General features: G+C 43.7%; 1 protein-coding gene across 1 annotated transcript; it reads right to left on the bottom strand.

Moving 5' to 3' along the window:
* Positions 1-15,037: 15,037 nt before the first annotated feature.
* Positions 15,038-20,760, bottom strand: LOC143926922 (odorant receptor 131-2-like). The gene is made up of 2 exons (XM_077450957.1): positions 20,647-20,760; positions 15,038-16,075 (listed from the first exon to the last, which is right to left on the bottom strand). The coding sequence occupies exons 1-2, from the start codon at positions 20,723-20,725 to the stop codon at positions 15,114-15,116; spliced, it is 1,041 nt and encodes a 346-aa protein (XP_077307083.1). The 5' UTR covers positions 20,726-20,760; the 3' UTR covers positions 15,038-15,113.
* Between the last annotated feature and the right edge of the window lie 1,764 nt (positions 20,761-22,524).

The following is a 22,524-nucleotide window of genomic DNA, read 5'->3' as shown; positions in this document are numbered from 1 at the left end:
GCCAGGTTTTTATAGCGCTAGGTACCCCGATATACTACCCAATAATGGTTTTAACCCCCTGATTGCCGCTAGTTAACCCTTTCACCCCCTTTTGCCAGTGTCACTAAGCGATCATTTTTCTGATCGCTGCATGTGTCGCTAGGTAGCTAGTTATTTTTTTAGGTTCACCGCCAGGTTTTTATAGCGCTAGGTACCCCGATATACTACCCAATAATGGTTTTAACCCCCTGATTGCCGCTAGTTAACCCTTTCACCCCCTTTTGCCAGTGTCACTAAGCGATCATTTTTCTGATCGCTGCATGTGTCGCTAGGTAGCTAGTTATTTTTTTAGGTTCACCGCCAAGTTTTTATAGCGCTAGGTACCCCGATATACTACCCAATAATGGTTTTAACCCCCTGATTGCTGCTAGTTAACCCTTTCACCCCCTTTCACCAGCGATCACAGTATAAGTGTCACTGGTGACGCTGGTTAGCCAGTTAGTTATTTAGGTTCCCCGTCAGGTTTTTATATAGCGCCAGGGACCCCCATATACTACCTAATAAAAATTTGAACCCCCTGATTGCCCCTAGTTAACCCTTTCACCACTGATCACCGTATAAGTGTTACGGGTGACTCTGGTTAGTTTGTTTTTTATAGCATCAGGGCACCCACCATTTATTACCCAATAAAGGTTTAACCCCCTGATCACCCGGCGGGTGATATCAATTAGGTTTTAGGGTCAGGGTCTGCGTCGCCCCAGGCAGCGCTAGGTTAGTGCCAGTACCGCTAACACCCACACGCAAAGCATACACCTCCCGTAGTGCTATAGAATCTGAAAAGATCAATATCTGATCTGATCAGATCTATACTAGCGTCCCCAGCAGTTTAGGGTTCCAAAAAAACGCATTGTTAGCGGGATCAGCCCAGATACCTGCTAGCACCTGCGTTTTGCCCCTCTGCCCAGCCCACCCAAGTGCAGTATCGATCGATCACTGTCACTTACAAAACACTAAACACATAACTGCAGCGATCGCAGAGTCAGGCCTGATCCCTGCCATCGCTAACAGGTTTTTTGGTAGCATTTTATATTTAAATCCGGAAGGCAGTGCTTGGTTTTCGGGGTTCCGTACGTGGCTAGGCTCCCAAAAAGTCCCCCACATGTGGTATCCCCGTACTCGGGAGAAGCAGCAGAATTTATTTTGGGGTGTAATTTGACTTCTGCCCATAGCATGTGTGAGCAATATATCATTTAGTGACAACTTTGTGCAAAAAAAAAAAAAGTTTGTAATATTCCCGCAACTTTTGGCAAAATATAAAATATTCCATGGACTCAACATGCCTCTCAGTAAATAGCTTGGGGTGTCTACTTTCCAAAATGGGGTCATTTGGGGGGGTTTTGTGCTATTTTGGCATTTTATGGCCTTCGAAACTGTGATAGGTAGTGAGGAGTTAAATCAAAAATTTGCACCCTTAGAAATCCTGAAGGTGGTGATTGGTTTTCGGGGTGCCGTGCGCGACTAGACTCCCAAAAAGTCCCACACATGTGGTATCCCCGTACTCAGGAGAAGCAGCAGAATGTATTTTGGGGTGTCATTTCACATATGCCCATAGCATGTGTGAGCAATATATCATTTAGTGACAACTTTGTGCAAAAAAAAAAAAGTTTGTAATATTCCCGCAACTTGTGGCAAAATATAAAATATTCCATGGACTCAACATGCCTCTCAGTAAATAGCTTGGGGTGTCTACTTTCCAAAATGGGGTCATTTTGGGGGGTTTTGTGCTATTTTGGCATTTTATGGCCTTCGAAACTGTGATAGGTAGTGAGGAGTTAAATCAAAAATTTGCACCCTTAGAAATCCTGAAGGTGGTGATTGGTTTTTGGGGTGCCGTGCGCGACTAGACTCCCAAAAAGTCCCACACATGTGGTATCCCCATACTCGGGAGAAGTAGTAGAATATATTTTGGGGTGCAATTCCACATATAACCATGGCATGTGTGAGCAATATATCATTTAGTGACAACTTTTTGTAAAAAAATTTTATTTTATTTTTTTTTGTCATTATTCAATCCTTTAGGACAAAAAAAAAATATTCAATGGGCTCAACATACCCATCAGCAATTTCCTTGGGGTGTCTACTCTCCAAAATGGGGTCATTTGGGGGGGATTTGTACTGCCCTGCCATTTTAGCACCTCAAGAAATGAGATCGGCAGTCATAAATTAAATGCTGTGTAAATTCCAGAAAATGTACTCTAGTTTGTAGACGCTATAACTTTTGCGCAAACCAAAAAATATACGCTTATTGAAATTTTTTTTACTAAAGACATGTGGCTGAATAAATTTTGCCCTCAATGTATGACTAAAATTTAGTTTATTCGATTTTTCTTATAACAAAAAGAAGAAAATATCTTTTTTTTTCAACATTTTCGCTCTTTTTCCATTTATATCGCAAAAAAAATAAATCGCAGAGGCAATCAAATACCATCAAAAGAAAGCTCTATTTGTGGGAAGAAAAGGACGCAAATTTCGTTTGGGTGCAATATTGCATGACCGCGCAATTACCAGTTAAAGCAGCGCAGTGCGAAATTGCAAAAAGACCTCTGGTCCTTAAGGTGTTTATTGGTCCGGAGCTGAAGTGGTTAAAATGTTATTTATTTAATCTCAAAGTAATTGTTAATAAAAGGCCGTCAAGGCCATTTACTCCAAAATCTTGTCATGTCCTTTGTGAGGGGATTTGGAGGGGTTAGATATTATGTTTAATGGGTGGCTGAAGTGGCTGTGGGTTAGGTCCTTCACATGTCATGAAGAACTGGATGCTCCTAGTTACTCTCCACCTGTTGACCCTGAGAGAAGGGTTGAAGATACTTTCCAGTTGGAATTGGAAACCCCAAAAGTTCCAAGAGAAAAAAAGAGACATTCGCCCACCCCGCAGACTGACTTATGACCAGGGCTCAAGTCCTGCGGGAATGCATGGGAACGGAGTTCCTATACTTTTTCCACAACAGGAACTCAGTTCCCGTTAGCAGCTGTGTCTTGCAAGACTTTGAAGTATGCAAGCTGTGTGGCAAGTGCTACACCAGCAGCCGCCGACACAGCTCGCAATAGTAAGTGCCGCACACCTGACCATTCAGGCATTGCCAGTCGGGGGCCCCATGACAGTTTCCTCTTCGATCTACCTGTCAATCACAGCTAGCTGATGGGCAGATCAGGTCCCTGCTGCTAAGAGATTGTATTTAGTCAGACCTCTCGTGATGCGCTCCTCCCCGCCGGCCCCTCCTGATTTTTTTGTCTCCTCATCTCCCCCCCCCCCCCCCCCTCAGTCTCCTGCATACTTGTTCTGTGTGTCCCGCTGAATCCCCCCATCCTCTATCTTCAGTGCCATATGATGAGAGAACCCAGAGGAGAAGCACAGCTATTCTGCTCACAGGACATGCAGGGTGAGAGGTGAGCTGAGGGAGGAACATCAGTTTGGGGTGGTAAGCTGAGCACAATACCTGACAAAGTTTAATGCCAGGAGGGCAGTTTATGTGGTAATATGTGAAGGGTTCGAATAGCAGCGAGTGTGGGTTGGAGCCCTGCAGAGTTTACAGCCCCCAAAGCTAACATACATCTCCTAAGCAGGAACACATCACTATCTCCCCAAGCATTCTGTCCAGATAATGTGCACTTCATTTATGACCTTTCCGTTTAACCCTGTGTTATCCAAACTCTGTTGAAAAGTGTAAACTCACCACATAAACACTCTATATACAAAATACAATTCCCCAATAAAGATCAGAACATGATGTTCACATTTGCATGGAAGCACAATTGAATGAATGTTGATTATTCAGAGAATTATCATATTTATGTTTATTGAGGATTGTTTTTTTTTATGTACAAACAGTTAAGCTTCATACACACAATACGAAAATTGGATGAAAAATACCACTTGTAAAGCGTTCGTACATATGAGCGTATCATTTTTTTTTTTTAGGTGGGCGAGTGGATCTTGGGTGGGAGTTCCCACACTTTTTTCCTTAGGATTTGACCCCTGCTTATGACACATTGGGCGAATGCTCTGAGTCATCACAGTACGTTAGCAAAAGAAACTCTGAACTGCCTGGTCAACCTACTACTGATTCAGTAGGGGACAACCCCACCTCACCCTTTGGCACATCTGTACCAAACATGATAATATCAGATGTGAGTGCACAGGACAGCTCCCCACCATACGACAACTGGTGGGAGGCTCCTCTGTCCATTTTATATAGCCACATAGATGCTAAAGTGCAAATCCTCTTTGGGGACCAAAGAGATCAAGTAAGGGGAGTGTGTAGCAGGGACATATTTGTTTATTAACGTGGCTATATATATATATATATATATATATATATATATATATATATATATATATATATATATCAATGTTAACCACTTGACAACTGGGCACTTAAACACCCCTCGTGACCAGACCAATTTTCAGCTTTCGGTGCTCTCACACTTTGAATGACAATTACTCAGTCATGTAACACTGTACCCAAATGAAACTGACAATTGCGCGGTCGTGTGACGTGGCTCCCAAACAAAATTGACGTCCTTTTTTCCCACAAATAGAGCTTTCTTTTGGTGGTATTTGATCACCTCTGGGTTTTTGAATTTTTGTGCTATAAATGAAAAAAGACCGAAAATTTAGAAAAAAAAACGCATTTTTCTTTGTTTCTGTGATAAAATTTTGCAAATTATTTTTTTTTCATGAATTTTGGCCACAATTTATACTGCTACATATCTTTGGTAAAAATAACCCAAATTAGTGGATATTATTTGGTCTTTGTGAAAGTTAGAGAGTCTACAAGCTGTGGTGCAAATCATGCAAAATTGATAACATCTGATGTACTGGTGGCCGATCTCATTTCTTGCGACCCGAACAAGTCAGGAAAGTACAAATACCCCCCAAATGACCCCTTTTTTGAAAGTAGACATTCCAATGTATTTAGTAAGAGGCATGGTGAGCTTTTTGGTGTTGTAATTTTTTTCCCACAATTCTTTGCAAAATGAAGATTTTTTTTTTCACAAAATTGTCATCGTAATAGGTTATTTCTCTCACATGGCATGTGTATACCACAAATGACACCCCAAAATAAATTCTGCAACTCCTCCTGAGTATTAGGATACCACATGTGTGGGACTTTTCCACAGCCTGGCCACATAGAGAGGCCCAACATGCAGGGAGCGCCATCGGGTGTTCTAGGAGCATAAATTACACATCTAACTTGTTGACTACCTATTACACTTTTGAAGGCCCTGGAGCACCAGGACAGTGACACCGACGTGGCACTGATGACAGATGGCACTGATAGGTGGCACTGATGACACGTGGCACTGATGTGGCACTGATGACACGTAGCACTGATGTGGCACTGATGACAGATGCCACTAATACGTGGCACTAATGACACGTGACACTGATGACAGATGGCACTAATACGTGGCACTGATGACACGTGGCACTAATACGTGACACTGACACGTGGCACTGATGACAGATGGCACTGATACGTGGCATTGATGACACGTGACACTGATAACAGATGGCATGTGACACTGACAGGTGGCACCGATGACAGATGGCACTGCTTTGTGGCACTGATGACAGATGGAACTAATATGTGGCACTGATGACACGTGACAGTGATGTGGCACTGATGACACATGGCACTGATGTGGCACTGATCACAGATGGCATTATACGTGGAACTGATGACAGATGGCACTTATACGTGGCACTGGGGACAGATGGCACTGACAGGTGGCATTGGGGCAAATGGCACTGACAGGTGGCACTGGGGAAAATGGAACTGGGGACAGATGGCACTGACAGATGGCACTGGGGACAGATGGCACTGACAGGTGGCACACTGGGGACAGATGGCAATGATAGGTGGCACACTGGGGACAGATGGCACTGGCACATTGGGGACAGATGGCAATGACAGGTGGCACACTGGGGACAGATGGCACTGGCACACTGGGGACAGATGGCACACTGGGGAGATATTTTACTTACGGCCAATGCAGCCTCTAAGCTCTCCCTCCTCACACGCTGTCTGTGTGAGGAGGGAGAGCGGTGCTGAGAGATGATCTCATATGTTTACATATGAGATCATGTCTCATTGGGCACACCGATCGCGCTGTAAACGGCCGCTGTGATTGGCCGTTTACAGCAATCTGTGACTGGCTGCTGTGTCTGTGGGACACGGCCAGCACAGAACTTCCCTGATGCACGCTCGCGGGAGCACGCATTGCGGAAGTAAACAGGAGGCCGTCTAGGGACGGCCTCCCAGCAATTGGCGTCCGCTCTGCAGCCGTCTTTTGGCTATAGAGCGGACGCCTAGTGGTTAAATCTGTGGACATTGAGATGGTTCAGTGTTTGGAGCCATCTATTGACAAAGTCTGGTAACGTACAAGAAATGGTGATTATAAACACAAAAACTTTCATAGGAAGTAATGTTTGTTTTGCTAGGAACTTTGACCTTTGTTACCCAGGAGTCTGTGTGACCTATCCATGAACACTCTGATATGCGGTACATGCTGGGTAGGGTATAAAAGGAAGGGACTGCAGCGGCCATACTTGGTCTCTTGGGACCACGCTGCCTGCCTGTGCGGAACTGTGAGGAGGATCCTCGGGCACATAGGCAGAAAGTCACCAAGGACTGCAAACCGGACTGTTTGCGTAGTGACCGCTCAATAAGGGTATTTGTGAGGGATTGCAGGGTTGTGGCACCACCATCACTGCCTAAGGCCCAATTTTTCTGTCCCTGTTTAACAGGGGCATGTAATTACAATTTTTGCTGTAATATTTTGCAGCAGGGCTCGTTCCTGCACTCAACAAGAGTATCTGTGAGGGGTTGCAGTGTTGTGGCACCACCATCACGGCCTAAGGCCCAATTTGTCTGCCCCTGTTTAACAGGGACGTGTAATTAGAACTTTTGATCAAATATTTAACAGCAGGGCTCTTTCCTGCGCTCAACAAGAGTATCTGTGAGCGGTTGCAGTAGTGTAGTACCACCACCACTGCCTAAAGCCCAATTATTCTGCCCCTGTTTAACAGGAGTGTGTAATCACAATTTTTGATATAATATTTTACAGCAAGGCCCGTTCCAGCGCCCACCAAGAGTAACTGTGAGGGCTTACAGTGTTCTGTCAACACCAACACCTAAGGCACAATTTTCCAGAGTGTATAGGGCAGGCCGTATAGTATATACAGGCGGTCTCCTATTTTCAAAAATCCGACTTTCAAATGACTCCTACTTACGAACGGAGGGAGACAACAGGAACTGAGAGGTTACCTATGTACCCTCGGGTGCAAGCCACCTGGTCCCGGTGATTTATTCATGTTAAGTTTCCCAAGTCTAATTTTAATTCTGTACTCTGTTAGCCATGGAGGTGCTTCCTGTGATGTGTCTTCAGGATAAACACTGCAGTTTTGGTTACCAGAATTCCCCCGATTCCCTCGTGAAGACTGAGGAGAAGAATAAATTCAATACCTTCACCATCTCCCCATCCTTTGTAACCAGATGTCCTTCCTCATTCTTTACTGGGCCAATATGGTCTGTCCTCCCTTTTTTACTATTTACATACTTAAAGAATTTCTTGGGATTTTTTTTTCTCTCCTCCGCTATGTGTCTTTCTGTTCTATCTTAGCTGTCCTTATTGCACCTTTATATTTCTTGTTGCATTCTTTATAAAGTCTTTATCAAAAACTAAATAACAATTAAATTATGTAGCACCCTCCTGCAGTCAAGCTTCTAGGCTAAATTTCATTTTTGAGTTTACTGCAGTCAGTGGCTGTTTTTGTCTGACCATGATTTCCTAGTTTGGTATTTGATTTCTCCCAGCTGCTTCTGTAAGAAACTTACAGAATATAGGGCAGGGCAAATCCAATAACCAGTATAAATATTTATCGTCCCCCAGCCAAACCCTGGTAGGAGGCATCCAGAAGGTATCTGGGGAGGTAATAAATGTTTGGGAGGTGTTTCCAGAGTGTTTTTAACTCTCTAGAGAGGGTTTCAATTCTCCTGGGGCTGCTGCCTCTGGGAGATAGCTAGTGAAGCAAGGAACTGAAGTCTGGGCCTCAGCAGAAGTTTAGCTGAGGACCTGGAAAATATTGCTAAAGAGAATTTTTGCTACAGTGTAGGCCTCAGCAGGAGCTTGGCTGAGGGTCTCGGGATGACTGATAAAGTATTATTCAGGGGAAGGCACTGTTTGGAAATCCTATTCTGGAGGAGGATCTCTTATCTTCCCGGTAGAGGATTTCCCAGTGGAAGCCGGATGGTGTTCAGCTCCTGGCCTGGGACAGTGTGAGTAGTGGGCCCAGGGGGGACAATAAAAAAATTAGCTTGAATTGGACTGGCGTTAAGGCCCATGATGTAAGGAGGGACTCTGCTGGGGGCACCTATGAGGTAAGGAGAGACTCTGCTGGGGCACCTGTGAGGTAAGGAGGGACTCTGCTGGGTGCACCTGGTGTAAGGAGAGACTCTGCTGGGGGCACCTGATGTAAGGATGGAATCTTGCTTGGGGCACCTAGTGTAAGGAGGGACTCTTCTGGGGGCACCTGATGTAAGGAGGGACTCTGTTGGGGGCACCTGATGTAAGGAGGGACTCTGCTGGGGCACCTGATGTAAGGTGGACTCCTCTGGGGGCACTGATATAAGGAGGGACACTGCTGGGGGCACCTAATGTAAGGAAGGACTCTCCTGGGGGCACCTGATGTAAGGAGGGACTCTGCTGGGGACTCCTGATGTAAGGAGGGACTCTGCTGGCACACCAGATGCAAGTAGGGACCCTGCTTGGGGCACCTGATGTAAGAAGGGACTCTGCTGGGGCACCTGATGTAAGGAGGGACTCTTCTGGGGGCACCTGATGTAAGGAGGGGACTCTGCTGGGGACTCCTTATGGCATCTGGTGGCAGGTGACGTGGCAAGTGCCACACTCAGGGCTCCCACTGAATCTGCATTGTGGTGAGTTGAACAATTTCATTTTATATTACAACATAATAAGAGAAATAATGTGCTTCAATCATCCTGACACCATATCAACCATGGGGCCATGATGACTGAAGCTCTAAAACCAGGTGTTTGGAGTATCTTTATTTGCTGATTGTTAAACGTTATTGAATACACATATTGCTATTGTGGTGTAGGATCTGGGCCTGCTGTCTCTCCATCCCTCTTTCTTTTCTTCCTGCTCTTTCCTTCCCTCCCTATCTCTTTCTTTCTTTCGCTCCCTCTCCCTCTCCCTTTCTCCCTCCACCCCTCGTTCATGTCAGACTCGAACCACACCCCCTTTAGGCCACGTCTGATATTTAGTTTAAACCACACACATTTCTTACAGCCGCACGCTTTGCGCGCCACATCTTGCTTCCCCCACAAGTCACGCCTACCAGTGGATGCCTCGCCCCTAATTATAACAAGACTCCTCCTACAGACAAAAAAGTGTCCCTATTAACTTTTTCACAATGTTGGCAACTGTGCTTTTGGGCCTGGTCTGAAGTTATTCAAAGGGGTGCACGTTGGTTCTGCTGTATCTAAAGAACTTGGGTCTGTAAATGCAGTATGGGGTATGAAGTAACACTGCTACAAAGGGTTAAATCGGGAAGGCACAGAGAAGAAGAGTGTAGTTGCTATGGGTAAACAAGTAAAAGAACAAGCTACAAGCAACAGCCATTGAGCATGGTACCTAGTTAGGATGACAGGTCCCTCCGGTAGCGAGGGGGGGGTCGATATTCTGGCTCGCTCCCGGTTGGTATCCAATGGCAACCAAATGCAAACCCATGTTAAGGAGATCTATGGCCATGAGGTATGGAAAGGGAAGTATTAAGTTAAGAGCGTGCATGAGGTCCACACTAGGTGCTTGGAGAGACCCCATTCTGTTACTGGTAGTGAGTTAACAAAGATACGCTGGACTGGTGGAGTGAGAGCAGGCTCAGCATGTCCCTCCTAATGCAAACATACAAGTTACCATGCGTGGTGATAAAGGACAAGATACTTTTCAGAGGAACTCTGTACTTTATTACTGCACACAGTGAAGGCTCATCTCTAAGTTGGGGATCTGCCTTAATGTTCGATTGTTCACATGAGCACAGTCTCTGCCTGGACCCCGGAATTTGATGAGTGCACTCCGTTGAAGAGGTGCACCCCCCCCACGTACACAGGTGCAGGTGACCCCGCCCACATACACACCAACCAGGGCCGTCTTTAATTTTGATTGGGCCCTGGGCAAACATTTTCTTGGGGTCCCCCTCCATTCTGAAACATACAAAAAATAGCAGGTAGACTCAAAATCAGTTTACTGCAGCAGATCACGCAGTGATTGCAATTGTTTGCCAGAGGTTACGGCCTATCCTTACTGCTCGCTGGCTGGTTGCTAGAGGTTACAACACATAATTTCTGCTTGCAGATTGGTTGCTAAAGGTTAATGCACATCATTACCACTTACTGATTGGCTGCTAGAGATTAAAGCAGATCACTACTGTTCGCTGATTGGTTGCTACAGGTTAATGCACATCATTACCTCTCACTGAGCAGTGGAGCAATCCTAAATAATTGAGCAAGTAAAGAGGCACATTAATACACATACTACAGGAGAGTTTCAGAGAGTGCAGACATACTACAGGAGAGTTTCAGAGAGTGCAGACATACTACAGGATAGTGTCAGAGAGTGCAGACATACTACAGGAGAGTGTCAGAGAGTGCAGACATACTACAGGAGAGGTTCAGAGACTGCAGACATACTACAGGAGAGGTTCAGAGACTGCAGACATACTGCAGGAGACAATCAGAGACTGCGGACATACTACAGGAGACAATCAGAGACTGCGGACATACTGCAGGAGACAATCAGAGACTGCGGACATACGGCAGGAGACAATCAGAGACTGCGGACATATGGCAGGAGACAATCAGAGACTGCAGACATACTGCAGGAGACAATCAGAGACTGCGGACATACTGCAGGAGACAATCAGAAACTGCGGACATACTGCAGGAGACAATCAGAGACTGCGGACATACTGCAGGAGACAATCAGAGACTGCGGACATACTACAGGAGACAATCAGAGACTGCGGACATACTACAGGAGACAATCAGAGACTGCGGACATACTGCAGGAGACAATCAGAGACTGGTGACATACTGCAGGAGACAATCAGAGACTGGCGACATACTGCAGGAGACAGAGACTGGGTACATACTACAGGAGACAATCAGAGACTGCGAACATACTGCAGGAGACAATCAGAGACTGCGAACATACTGCAGGAGACAATCAGAGACTGCGAACATACTGCAGGAGACAATCAGAGACTGCAGACATACTGCAAGAAACAATCAGAGACTGCGGACATACTGCAGGAGACAATCAGAAACTGCGGACATACTGCAGGAGACAATCAGAGACTGCGGACATACTGCAGGAGACAATCAGAGACTGTGGACATACTACAGGAGACAATCAGAGACTGCGGACATACTACAGGAGACAATCAGAGACTGCGGACATACTGCAGGAGACAATCAGAGACTGGTGACATACTGCAGGAGACAATCAGAGACTGGCGACATACTGCAGGAGACAGAGACTGGGTACATACTACAGGAGACAATCAGAGACTGCGAACATACTGCAGGAGACAATCAGAGACTGCGAACATACTGCAGAGACAATCAGAGAGCTTCGAGTTCGAGTCAAACTCATGTTCGACTCGAACATTGCCTGTTCGCCTGTTTGGCGAACAGTGAACAATTTGGGGTGTTCGTGGCAAATTCGAAAAGCCGGAACACCCTGTACAAGTCTATGGGAGAAATCTAAAGTGCTAATTTTAAAGGCTAATATGCAAGTTATTGTCCTAAAAAGTGTTTGGGGACCTGGGTCCTGCCCCAGGGCACATGGATCAATGCAAAAATGTTTTCTAAAAATGTCAGTTTTTTCGGGAGCAGTGATTTTAATAATGATTAAAGTGAAACAATAAAAGTGTAATATTCCTTTAAATTTCATGCCTGGGGGGTATCTATAATATGCCTGTGAAGGGGCGCATGTTTCCCATGCTTAGAACTGTCCCTGCACAAAGTGTAATTTCTGCAGGAAAAAAAGTCTTTTAAAATCACTCGCAGCTACCGTATATACTCGAGTATAAGCCGAGATTTTCAGCCCTTTTTTTAGGCTGAAAGTGCCCCCCTCGGCTTATACTGGAGTCACCGCCGTCTGCCTACCTGATCAGGCATGTCATGTAGACAGACGGTGGCCAGCGTGTCATAAAAACATACAGCGGCCATTCCAGTATTTAAAAGCTACGCCTCCTCCTCGTCTGTGATAGGCAGAACACTCAATTTCCCAGCAGTCAGTTTTCAGCCTATCACGGACATCCCCTCATCCTCGTCTGTTTTTATGACACGCTGATCGGTGGCTGCAGATGGGCACACGGAGGCATGCACAGGACACAGAGGATGAAGATTAGCACAGGTAGGCTGCAATGGACACAGGGAGGTATACACAGGACACAGTGAGGTAGGCAGATCTGCACAGGACACACGGAGGCATGCAATAGACACAGTGAGACATGCAGCTGCAGATGGGCATTGTTGACCCGCTTTGCCACTTACAGTAGCTGCTGCATTTCCCACCCCCGGCTTATACTCGAGTCAATACGTTTTCCCAGTTTTTTGTGGTAAATTAGGGGCCTCGGCTTATGTTCGGATCGACCTATACTCAAGTATATACGGTATTATGAATTGTCGGCTCCCCGTAATACAGAGAACACTCATTGAAAGTCATTGATAAAAAAAAAAGCGTGGGGTTCCCCCAAATTCAATTACCAGGCCCTTCAGGTCTGGTATGGATATTAAGGGGAACCCCGCGACCCTTTATCCGAGCATGCAACCTGGCAGGCCGCAGGAAAAGAGGGGGGACGAGAGAGTGCCTTCCACCTCCTGAACCTTACCAGGCCACATGCCCTCAACAAGGGCCTCATCCCCACAACCCTGGCCGGTGGTTGTGGGGGTCTGCGGGCGGGGGGCTTATCAGAATCTGGAAGCCCCCTTTAACAAGGGGACCCCCAGATCCTGCCCCCCCTGTTTGAAATGGTAAGGGGGTCCAAAAGTACACACTTTTGAAAAATTCCTTTATTAAAAATAAAAAAAGATTCCAGCGGTGGTAATCCACTCTTGCTATCCAGCGACGGATGATCATCTCTCCGGGTCCAGCGATGGCTGATCTGATCCAGCGACGGATGATTTCTCAGTCCAGCGCAGCGAATCCATCCATCCATCTTCTGTCTCCACTGAGGAGATACTGTGGGGATCTCGGCAGCTGACGTTTCTTATATGAGGACGGCGGGGCCACCTGTCATCTGACCCCGCCCCTCTCTGACGCTAGTGGGGGATGCCGGGCTTCCCCATTGACGTATGGGTGACCCTGTCCTCCTCAGTTGAGACAGAAGATGAATGGATGGATTCGCTGCACTGGACTGAAAAATCACCCGTCGCTGGATCAGATCAGGCACCGCTGGACCCCGGAGAGATGATCATCCGTCGCTGGATAGCAAGAGTGGATTACCACCGCTGGAATCTTTTTTTTATTTTTTTTATTTTTAATAAAGGAATTTTTCAAAAGTGTGTTTGTCTTATTTAACTATTTTTTACACTTTCTTTGTGAAATGGTAGGGGTACTTTTGTACCCCCTTACCATTTCAAACGGGGGGGGCCGGGATCTGGGGGTCCCCTTGTTAAAGGGGGCTTCCAGATTCTGATAAGCCCCCTGCCCGCAGACTCCCACAACCACCGGCCAAGGTTGTGGGGATGAGGCCCTTGTCCCCATCAACATGGGGACATGGTGCTTTGAGGGGTCACAGACACCCAAAGCATCCTCCCAATGTTGAGGGCATGTGGCCTGGTACGGTTCAGGAGGGAGGTGGGGCCGCTCTCTCGTCCCCCCTCTTTTCCTGCGGCCTGCCAGGTTGCGTGCTCGGATAAAGGGTCTGGTATGGACATTTAAGGGGAACCCCACGTCAAATTTTTTTTTAATTTGACGCAGGGTTCCCCTTAATATCCATACCAGACCTGAAGGGCCTGGTAATTGAACTTGGGGGAACCCCAAGCTTTTTTTTTTTTTTTTTTATATCAATGACTTTCAATGAGTGTGCTCTGTATTACGGGGAGCCGACAATTCATTATAGCCGCGAGTGATTTTAAAGGACTTTTTTTCCTGCAGAAATGACACTTTGTGCAGGGACAGTTCTAAGCACAGGAAACATGCGCCCCTTCACAGGCATACTATAGACACCCCCCAGGTACGAAATTTAAAGGAATATTACACTTTTATTGTTTCACTTTAATCATTATTAAAATCACTGCTCCCGAAAAAACAGCCGTTTTTAAAACTTTTTTTTGCATTGATCCATGTCCCCTGGGGCAGGACCCAGGTCCCCAAACACTTTTTAGGACAGTAACTTGCATATTACCCTTTAAAATTAGCACTTTAGATTTTGAACGTTCCAGTCCCATAGACTTTAATAGGGTACTAAAGTTCACACGAAGTTTAGGTCTGTTCGCAGGTTCTGGTGCGAACCGAACAGGGGGGTGTTCGGCTCATCCTTAGTGCTTATCAGTGCCACCTATCAGTACCCATTAGTGCCACCTTATCAGTACTCATCAGTGCCCCCTATCAGTGCCCATCAGTGCAGCCTATCAGTGCCCATCAGTGCAGCCTCATCAGCGCACATCAGTGAAGGAGAAAAATTACCTGTTTTCAAAATTTGATAACAAACTATGAAATAGTTATATTTTTTTTAAATTTCAGTCCCTTTTTGCTTTATTTAGCAAAACATAAAAAACCCAGCAATTAAATACCATCAAAAGAAAGCTCTATCTGTGTGAAAAAAATGATAAAAAATGAATTTGTGTAAACTGTAGCATGACCGCGCAATTGTCATTCAAAGAGTGACACCACTGAAAGCTGAAAATTGGTCTGGGCAGGAAGGCGGTTTAAGTGCCCAGTAAGCAAGTGGTTAAAGACAATATTGTTTGAAAAGCATTAAGATTTTTAATACCTTCAGAAATTTTATTTACAAAACAAAAATTATCGCAGATATTAATTTACTTATAAGCCTCTTCCATTGATGGTACTGACGATCGGAATGATATCATATACTTGCGGAAGGTTTCATCTCTTAGTCCATAGATTAATGGGCTTAGAAGCCGGGGAAGACACATGAAGAGCAGATAATTAATGATATTCATAAAGACTTGATACTTTTTCAGGTAGGTTTCGGTGACAAAAGAGCTGAAGGACATCATACATAGTATCAGCTGAAATGCATGAAGCATGATCGTCTTTCCAGCCTTGAGAGCTGATGACTTATCAGAGCCGATCTTTCGAGCAACCAGCACCACCTGGATATAAGTGTAGATGATGATGAGTCCCACAACAGAAAAGCTAATGGTGATGCTACAGAGTGTGATGATGCCTTGCTCCTGAGTCCCCGTCATTGACGTTCGGCCACAAATCACAGACAGAGAGAATAAGTTCTTCCCAACCTTGGAGCCCAGGACAACAATGTCTGCCAGGTTAAATATCAACGCTACTGTCCAAATACAAGCAAGGGTGATGGTGGAGCTCCTTGGAGAGCACAGCTGGGCGTGTCTCAGCGGAAAGCACACGGCCACATAGCGTTCCAAAGACATGACACTTAGATTGTAGGGAGTAACGCGGAAAGTCGATGTGCTTATCGTCAGCATAGTGTAGCAGATTGAGGCTGGGATGTAAACATAATACATGTAAGCTACATAAAGGGCAAAGGCCACTATGAGATAAAGGGTATCGTTAAGAATCATATGGATGAAGAGGACATAGCGAGCCTTCTCCTTAATATAAGCAGTGGTGAAGAAAGCGTAAAGTATGACCACGACAAAATAGAAGAAGATGCAATGACTTAGTACTAAGATGATAAAGCAGGTCATGTTGACAATGCCAGCAGTTTTGAGCAAGGACATATCGATAAGGTTGGCAGAGAGAAAAGTAGTATTTTCCATTGGAGAACTATGCTGGTCGCCTACACCTGTAACATAAAATAGTGTATGATGAAAGGGAAACTAGACAATAGGGTAAGGGCTGTGAGAAGGATGCGACAAATGTTTCAATAAACCTTCCACTGCTTTATACTCCAATCCAATTCTAGCAAAACTTTGCAAAAAAAAATAAAATTGGAAAATGGTTAAAATTCAAATTTTTTTACTTTTTTACTGTCCCTTTGGGGAGTTTTTCCTGCAATTCATATCTTAAAATACAACAGGAAGTGATATTAGGTCTGGAGGAGAGATGAGCTTGGATTCTGTCTGAACCCAGATGTTATCGGCCATTGCTGAACCAATGAACTACAGGCAGGAGATGTATAGGCATGTATACAAAGGGACGGGATGCTTGTGATAACATTGACCTTATATGGATGGCCATGTGCCCATACTAGGTCATTGATCTCATGAGTATCCCCATCCCTTTGATTATGTTGTCTGCTGTGGTGCAGGCAATCTCCCGCAGGTTTGCAGGAACTTGGATTTGGACCGAATCCAAGCCCATCACTATTCTAGATGGTAAGTGTGACAAAACGTCCCACACTCCACTTGAGTGCTTTCGTCATATACCGCTTCCTCCCAGTCTGAATATAGATATCAGATATTCCAACCACTGATAACAACAAACAAGATAATACTCATTTGGTTTCTGAACATGGACTGTTTATTAGAACAAGAATACAGTCTTATATACAGTTGAAAAGGAGGTTCCCCCCTCCTGCTAATATTACTCTAACAATACACCTGTAACCAGTAACCTAATTAACATGAGCTAGTTGTCTAATCATTTACCCAGACTTGGTGACTCAGAGATATGACCTTTCAGGGTAGACTTGCCGTCTCCTCACTCAACTTATACTACACATAAGTATAAACACATTCTCCAATAGTTTGCTAGGAGACAAAGGTGTGTTAATGAGCACAATATACTATTGGGTGAAAGCTGGACTTTCCAGATCTCATTAATCAGCATTCCTTTCACATACATCTGTCCACTGAGTCCCAAGCTGACAGAGACCATCATGGCCTCCTTAATAATGTCCTATTGCAGGGCTCGACAAAACCCGGGCACCAGGTCGCATTTGCGATTAGAATTAGCGACCTGGGGCAGCACAGCTGGGGGTATCCTGTCTCCGTGGACCCCCCGGCGTGATCGGGTTGGGCCGTGGCTTTGAGGCCTTCTGCGGTCCTATGATTCCTTCTGGAATCTGGCGCCCTCTTGTGGTGGCCGTTGGTATGACAACCAGCAATCCTAATGGAGCTTCCCCTGCCTGTTTTTTATTGCCTGCCTATCTCCTTCCCTTTATTTAGAACCCCTAAACATTATATATATTTTTTATTCTAACACCCTAGAGAATAAAATGGTGGTCGTTTTAATACTGGCTGTCACACCGTATTTGCGCAGGGGACTTACAAGCGCACTTTTTTGGGGAAAAATTATTTATTTAATAAAAAAATAAGACAACAAAGTTAGCCCAATTTTTTTTATATTGTGAAAGATAATGTTACGCTGAGTAAATTGACACCCAACATGCTTGAAAATTGCGCCCGCTCATGGAATGGCGACAAACTTTTACCCTTTAAAATCTCCATAGGCGACGTTTAAAAAATTCTACAGGTTGCACTTTTTGAGTTACAGAAGAGGTCTAGGGCTAGAATTATTGCTCTCGCTCTACCGATCACGGCGATACCTCACATGTGTGGTTTGAATACCGCTTTCATATGGGGACGGGACAGGGCGTGTTTAAAATGATTTTTATTTTCTTACTTTAACTTTTATTTTCATTTTTTTCACTGTTCTTTTAAAAAAAAAAATTGTGTCTTTTTTATTCCTATTACAAGGAATATAAAAATCCCTTGTAATAGAAAAAAGCATGACAGGACCTCTTAAATATGAGATCTGGGGTCAGAGAGATTTATTTACAAAATGCAATTAAAAAAAAAAATAGTCATTTGAATTTTCTTTAAAATAAATAAAAATAAATAAATAAAATGTCCCTCTAAGAGCTAAGGGCAATGACTTGGAGACGGGGGGGCTCTATCTTCCCCTCACTCGTCTCCATGTCAGGCCAGGGACAGGTCCGGATCGCCATTACCGACCTGGCTCCTAACTTTTTTAGCTGGCTCCTAGATTCCAAGCAAATTGGTCAAGCCCTGTCCTATTGCATTACATAACAGAATATCTTCCTAAATGTTTGTAGCTCCCTCAAATGCCAGGGCACATAGTCGGTACGCAGGAGGCTAGCATTCATTCCCCTCCAAAAGCCTCTGTCCCAGGTGAGGCTGTCACAGTAAGATAATTTCTCACAGAGGCAATTATCATCAGGACAAATTTCCTTATTGGAAGACTTCCCCTTTATGCTTTTTTCAGGGGTAATTCTAAATTGTAGATGCCCAGTCCCAGTGACAATGGTCACCAAAACAAATAGAGACAGTAAATCCCTAGTGGAGGACACATACAACAACAAAAACCTGACAGGGGTTCTAATCCTTCCATCCTTTATCTAACACAAACAAAAGAAAATGTCTGCGACAGCCAGTTTACTTCCATGGGTGCTGTAACAGGCCTCCTCCCTTCCACCTGACCCCCTCATCACGTATTTCAAGCTCTGCTGTTCCTTTTGGGAATCTGGGATGGCCATGGTGGGTGTCAGTGAGGAGGGCGATAATCATTCGCTTATCATCCCTGCAAAAGTTAAAGCTGGAAGCGATGAGCATTTGGTCAATTCTGATTTCAGCACAGTCATTCCCCTGGCTGCTGTGGTCAGGGAAGAAGCTAACCAAGCACAATCTGTGCTTAATTCATTTCAATAGAGTGCAGGGGTGACATTAGGGGTCTATTTTTCTTATTTCTCTTGGACATGTTTTGGTGTTCAAAGTGAACATAGTTCCACCGTATTTGCTAACAGATACTATACAAAGCAAAGATTCACTTAGCTAAGCAAATAGCCTGTAATCCTTTATTAAATAGGTTCTGTTGTCTTTTCAGGCATACAGTGTATATGTAATGTACATTTTCATGCATAGAATATATATATATATATATATATATATATATATATATATATATATATATATACCAAATATAATTATAATTGCGCTACCAAAGGAATGTCAAAAAATATGTGTAGCAGCCAGCATCAACAATGGTACAATTGCATAAAAGATTGTGAACAAAAAATGCAGCGCTGCATTTTTTGTTCAATACCTATCTATCTATCTATCTATCTATCTATCTATCTATCTATCTATCTATCTATCTATCTATCTATCTATCTATCTATCAAGTGTCCCAATACATTTGACAATAGAGTATATAAAGTTATATCTCTATCTATATATATCTATATATCTATATCTCTCTCTCTCTCTCTCTCTCTCTCTATATATATATATATATATATATATATATATATATATATATATATCTCTCTCTCTATATATATATATATATATATATATATATATATATATATATATATATATCTATACTGTATTGTCAAATGTATTGGGACACTTGCCTTTAAACACATATGAACTTTAATGGCATCCCAGTCTTAGTTCATAGGGTTTAATATTGAGTTGGCCCAACCTTTACAGCTATAATAGTTCCAACTCTTCTGGGAAGGCCGTCCACAAGGTGCACAGTCATGTTAGAACAGGAAGGGGCCATCCCTAAACTGTTCCTACAAAGTTGGGAGCATTGAATTGTCCAAAATGTCTTGGTATGCTAACTCCTTAAGAGTTCCCCTCACTGGAACTAAGGGGCCAAACCAAAACCCCTGAAAAACAACCCCACACCATAATCCCCCCCTCCACCAAATGATTTAAACCAGTGCACAAAGCAAGGTCCATAAAGACACGGATGGGTGTTAGAGTGGAGTAACTTGACTGGCCTGCACAGAGTCCTGACCTCAACCCGATAGAACACTTGTGGGATGAATTAGAGCGGAGACTGTGAGCCAGGCCTTTTTGCCCAATATCAATGCCTGACCTCACAAATGCGTTTCTGGAAGAATGGTAAAAGATTCCCATAGACACACTCCTAAACCTTCTGGACAGCCTTCCCAGAAGAGTTCTAGCTGCAAAGGGTGGGCCAACTCAATATTAAATCCTACAGACTAAGACTGGGATGCTATTAAAATTCATGTGTGTGTGTAAAGGCAGGCGTCCCAACACTTTTGGTAATATGGTGTATATGTAAGGGACTTTGTATATTGATAGCACTATATAAGTATCTGCAATAAATAAAAATAAATAAAATCTGCTATAGTAGAGAAGTAGAGAATGTTTGCATAGCGAATAAAGTGAAGCTGGTTTTCTTTAATCATTAAATGACATGTGAGACCTTTTTTTCCCTGCACATGGGTATTCAAAGTGAACACTTTACCTTTAGAAAATCAGCCCCGATTTATTCACTGTCATGAAACATAAATGGGTCCTAGGAGATCTTCACTATGTATCTTGCTGTGTAATCTCTGCCTTGAATGATGTATATGTGCCCCCACCTTCACTTCAACAGAAGGACTTTCAGCCAGGCAGACTCTTCCATACTTACCGCACGGTGATTGATGAAGACCGTCACCAACTGATATGAGATATTCTGTACAATGGACCTTCCGAGTCTTTGTGCTCATGTCACAGTGTTAATATATAAATACTCTATACCGTGCCATGGGTGATAGAACATTACCCATTAGCTCTTTAGAGATACAACTGTTGCGTCATGTAATGAAGGGATTTACACCTTTTTTAGCAATTGCAGAGTTAAATGATCCCCATGCACCAACCTGTCTCAGGGGTGTACTGTATCCCATTTTAGCGTCTTAATTGCTCTCCTGCTATGTTTAAATGACAAGATTTATCATGTCAAATGTCCCTGATTTCAAGGGACTGTCCATAATTTGGAACAATGTCCCCCTGTCCCTCTTTCCTCCTCATTTGTCCCTCATTTTGGTCTGATCTATATAGTTGTATATAAAATTCACTTTTTCTCTTTCAAAAAGTGTTTCCGAGTGCTAAACCTTTCTACATCTTGCTGCATTTGTATATTTCAAAATTCAATTTTAAGAATAGTATTGGTCCAAAAAAAAGGACATTTGGGTTTTAAATAACCATTTTTTGTATAATTTTCCTTTAACCACTTTCAGACCGGACCATTTTGCTGGTAAATGACCAGAGGTCTTTTTACACTTTGGCACTGCGCTGCTTTAACTGGTAATTGCGCGGTCATGCAATGTTGTACCCAAACAAAATTTGCGTCCTTTTCTTCCCACAAATAGAGCTTTCTTTTGATGGTATTTGATTGCCTCTGCGATTTTTATTTTTTGCGATATAAACGTAAAAAGACCGCAAATTTTGAAAAAAAATGATATTTTCTACTTTTTGTTATTAGAAAAATCCAATAAACTCAATTTTAGTCATACATTTAGGCCAAAATGTATTCAGCCACATGTCTTTGGTAAAAAAAAAGTCAATAATTGTATATTTATTGGTTTGCGCAAAAGTTGTCACATCTACAAACTAAGGTACGTTTTCTGGAATTTACGCAGCTTTTAGTTTACGACTGCCTATCTCATTTCTTGAGGTGCTAAAATGACAGGGCAGTACAAAACCCCCCCAAATGACCCCATTTTGGAAAGTAGACCCCCTAAGGAAATTGATAAGAGGCATGTTGAGCCCATTGAATATTTTATTTTTTTGCCTCAAGCGATTGAATAATGACAAAAAAAAAATTTTTTTTTTTTTTTTACACAAAGTTGTCACTAAATGATATATTGCTCACACATGCTATGGGCGTATGTGAAATGACACCCCAAAATAAATTCTGCTGCTTCTCCTGAGTACGGGGATACCACATATGTGGGACTTTTTGGGAGCCTAGCCGCGTACAGGGCCCCGAAAACCAAGCACCGCCTTCAGGCTTTCTAAGGGCGTAAATTTTTGATTTCACGCCTCACTACCTATTACAGTTTTGAAGGCCATAAAATGCCAAGATGGCACAAAACCCCCACAAATGACCCCATTTTAGAAAGTAGACACCCCAAGCTATTTGCTGAGAGGCATGTTGAGTCCATGGAATATTTTATATTTTGCCACAAGTTGCGGGAAAATTACAAACTTTTTTTTTTTTTCACAAAGTTGTCACTAAATGATATATTGCTCACGCATGCCATGGGCATATGTGAAATGACACCCCAAAATAAATTCTGCTGCTTCTCCTGAGTACGGGGATACCACATATGTGGGACTTTTTGGGAGCCTAGCCGCGTACGGGGCCCCAAAAACCAAGCACCGCCTTCAGGCTTTCTAAGGGCGTTACAGTTTTGAAGGCCATAAAATGCCAAGATGGCACAAACCCCCCCCCCCCAAATGACCCCATTTTAGAAAGTAGACACCCCTAAATTTAGGGGTACACTAGTGAGACTAGGTAATA

The sequence above is a fragment of the Lithobates pipiens genome, unplaced genomic scaffold (assembly GCF_037356315.1).
Source record: "Lithobates pipiens isolate NorthernLeopardFrog02 unplaced genomic scaffold, aLitPip1_a1.2 Scaffold_23, whole genome shotgun sequence".
In the NCBI taxonomy this organism is placed as follows: Eukaryota; Metazoa; Chordata; class Amphibia; order Anura; family Ranidae; genus Lithobates; species Lithobates pipiens.
The sequence above is the reverse complement of the archived record's forward strand: the minus strand, read 5'-3'. Positions and strand labels throughout refer to the sequence as shown.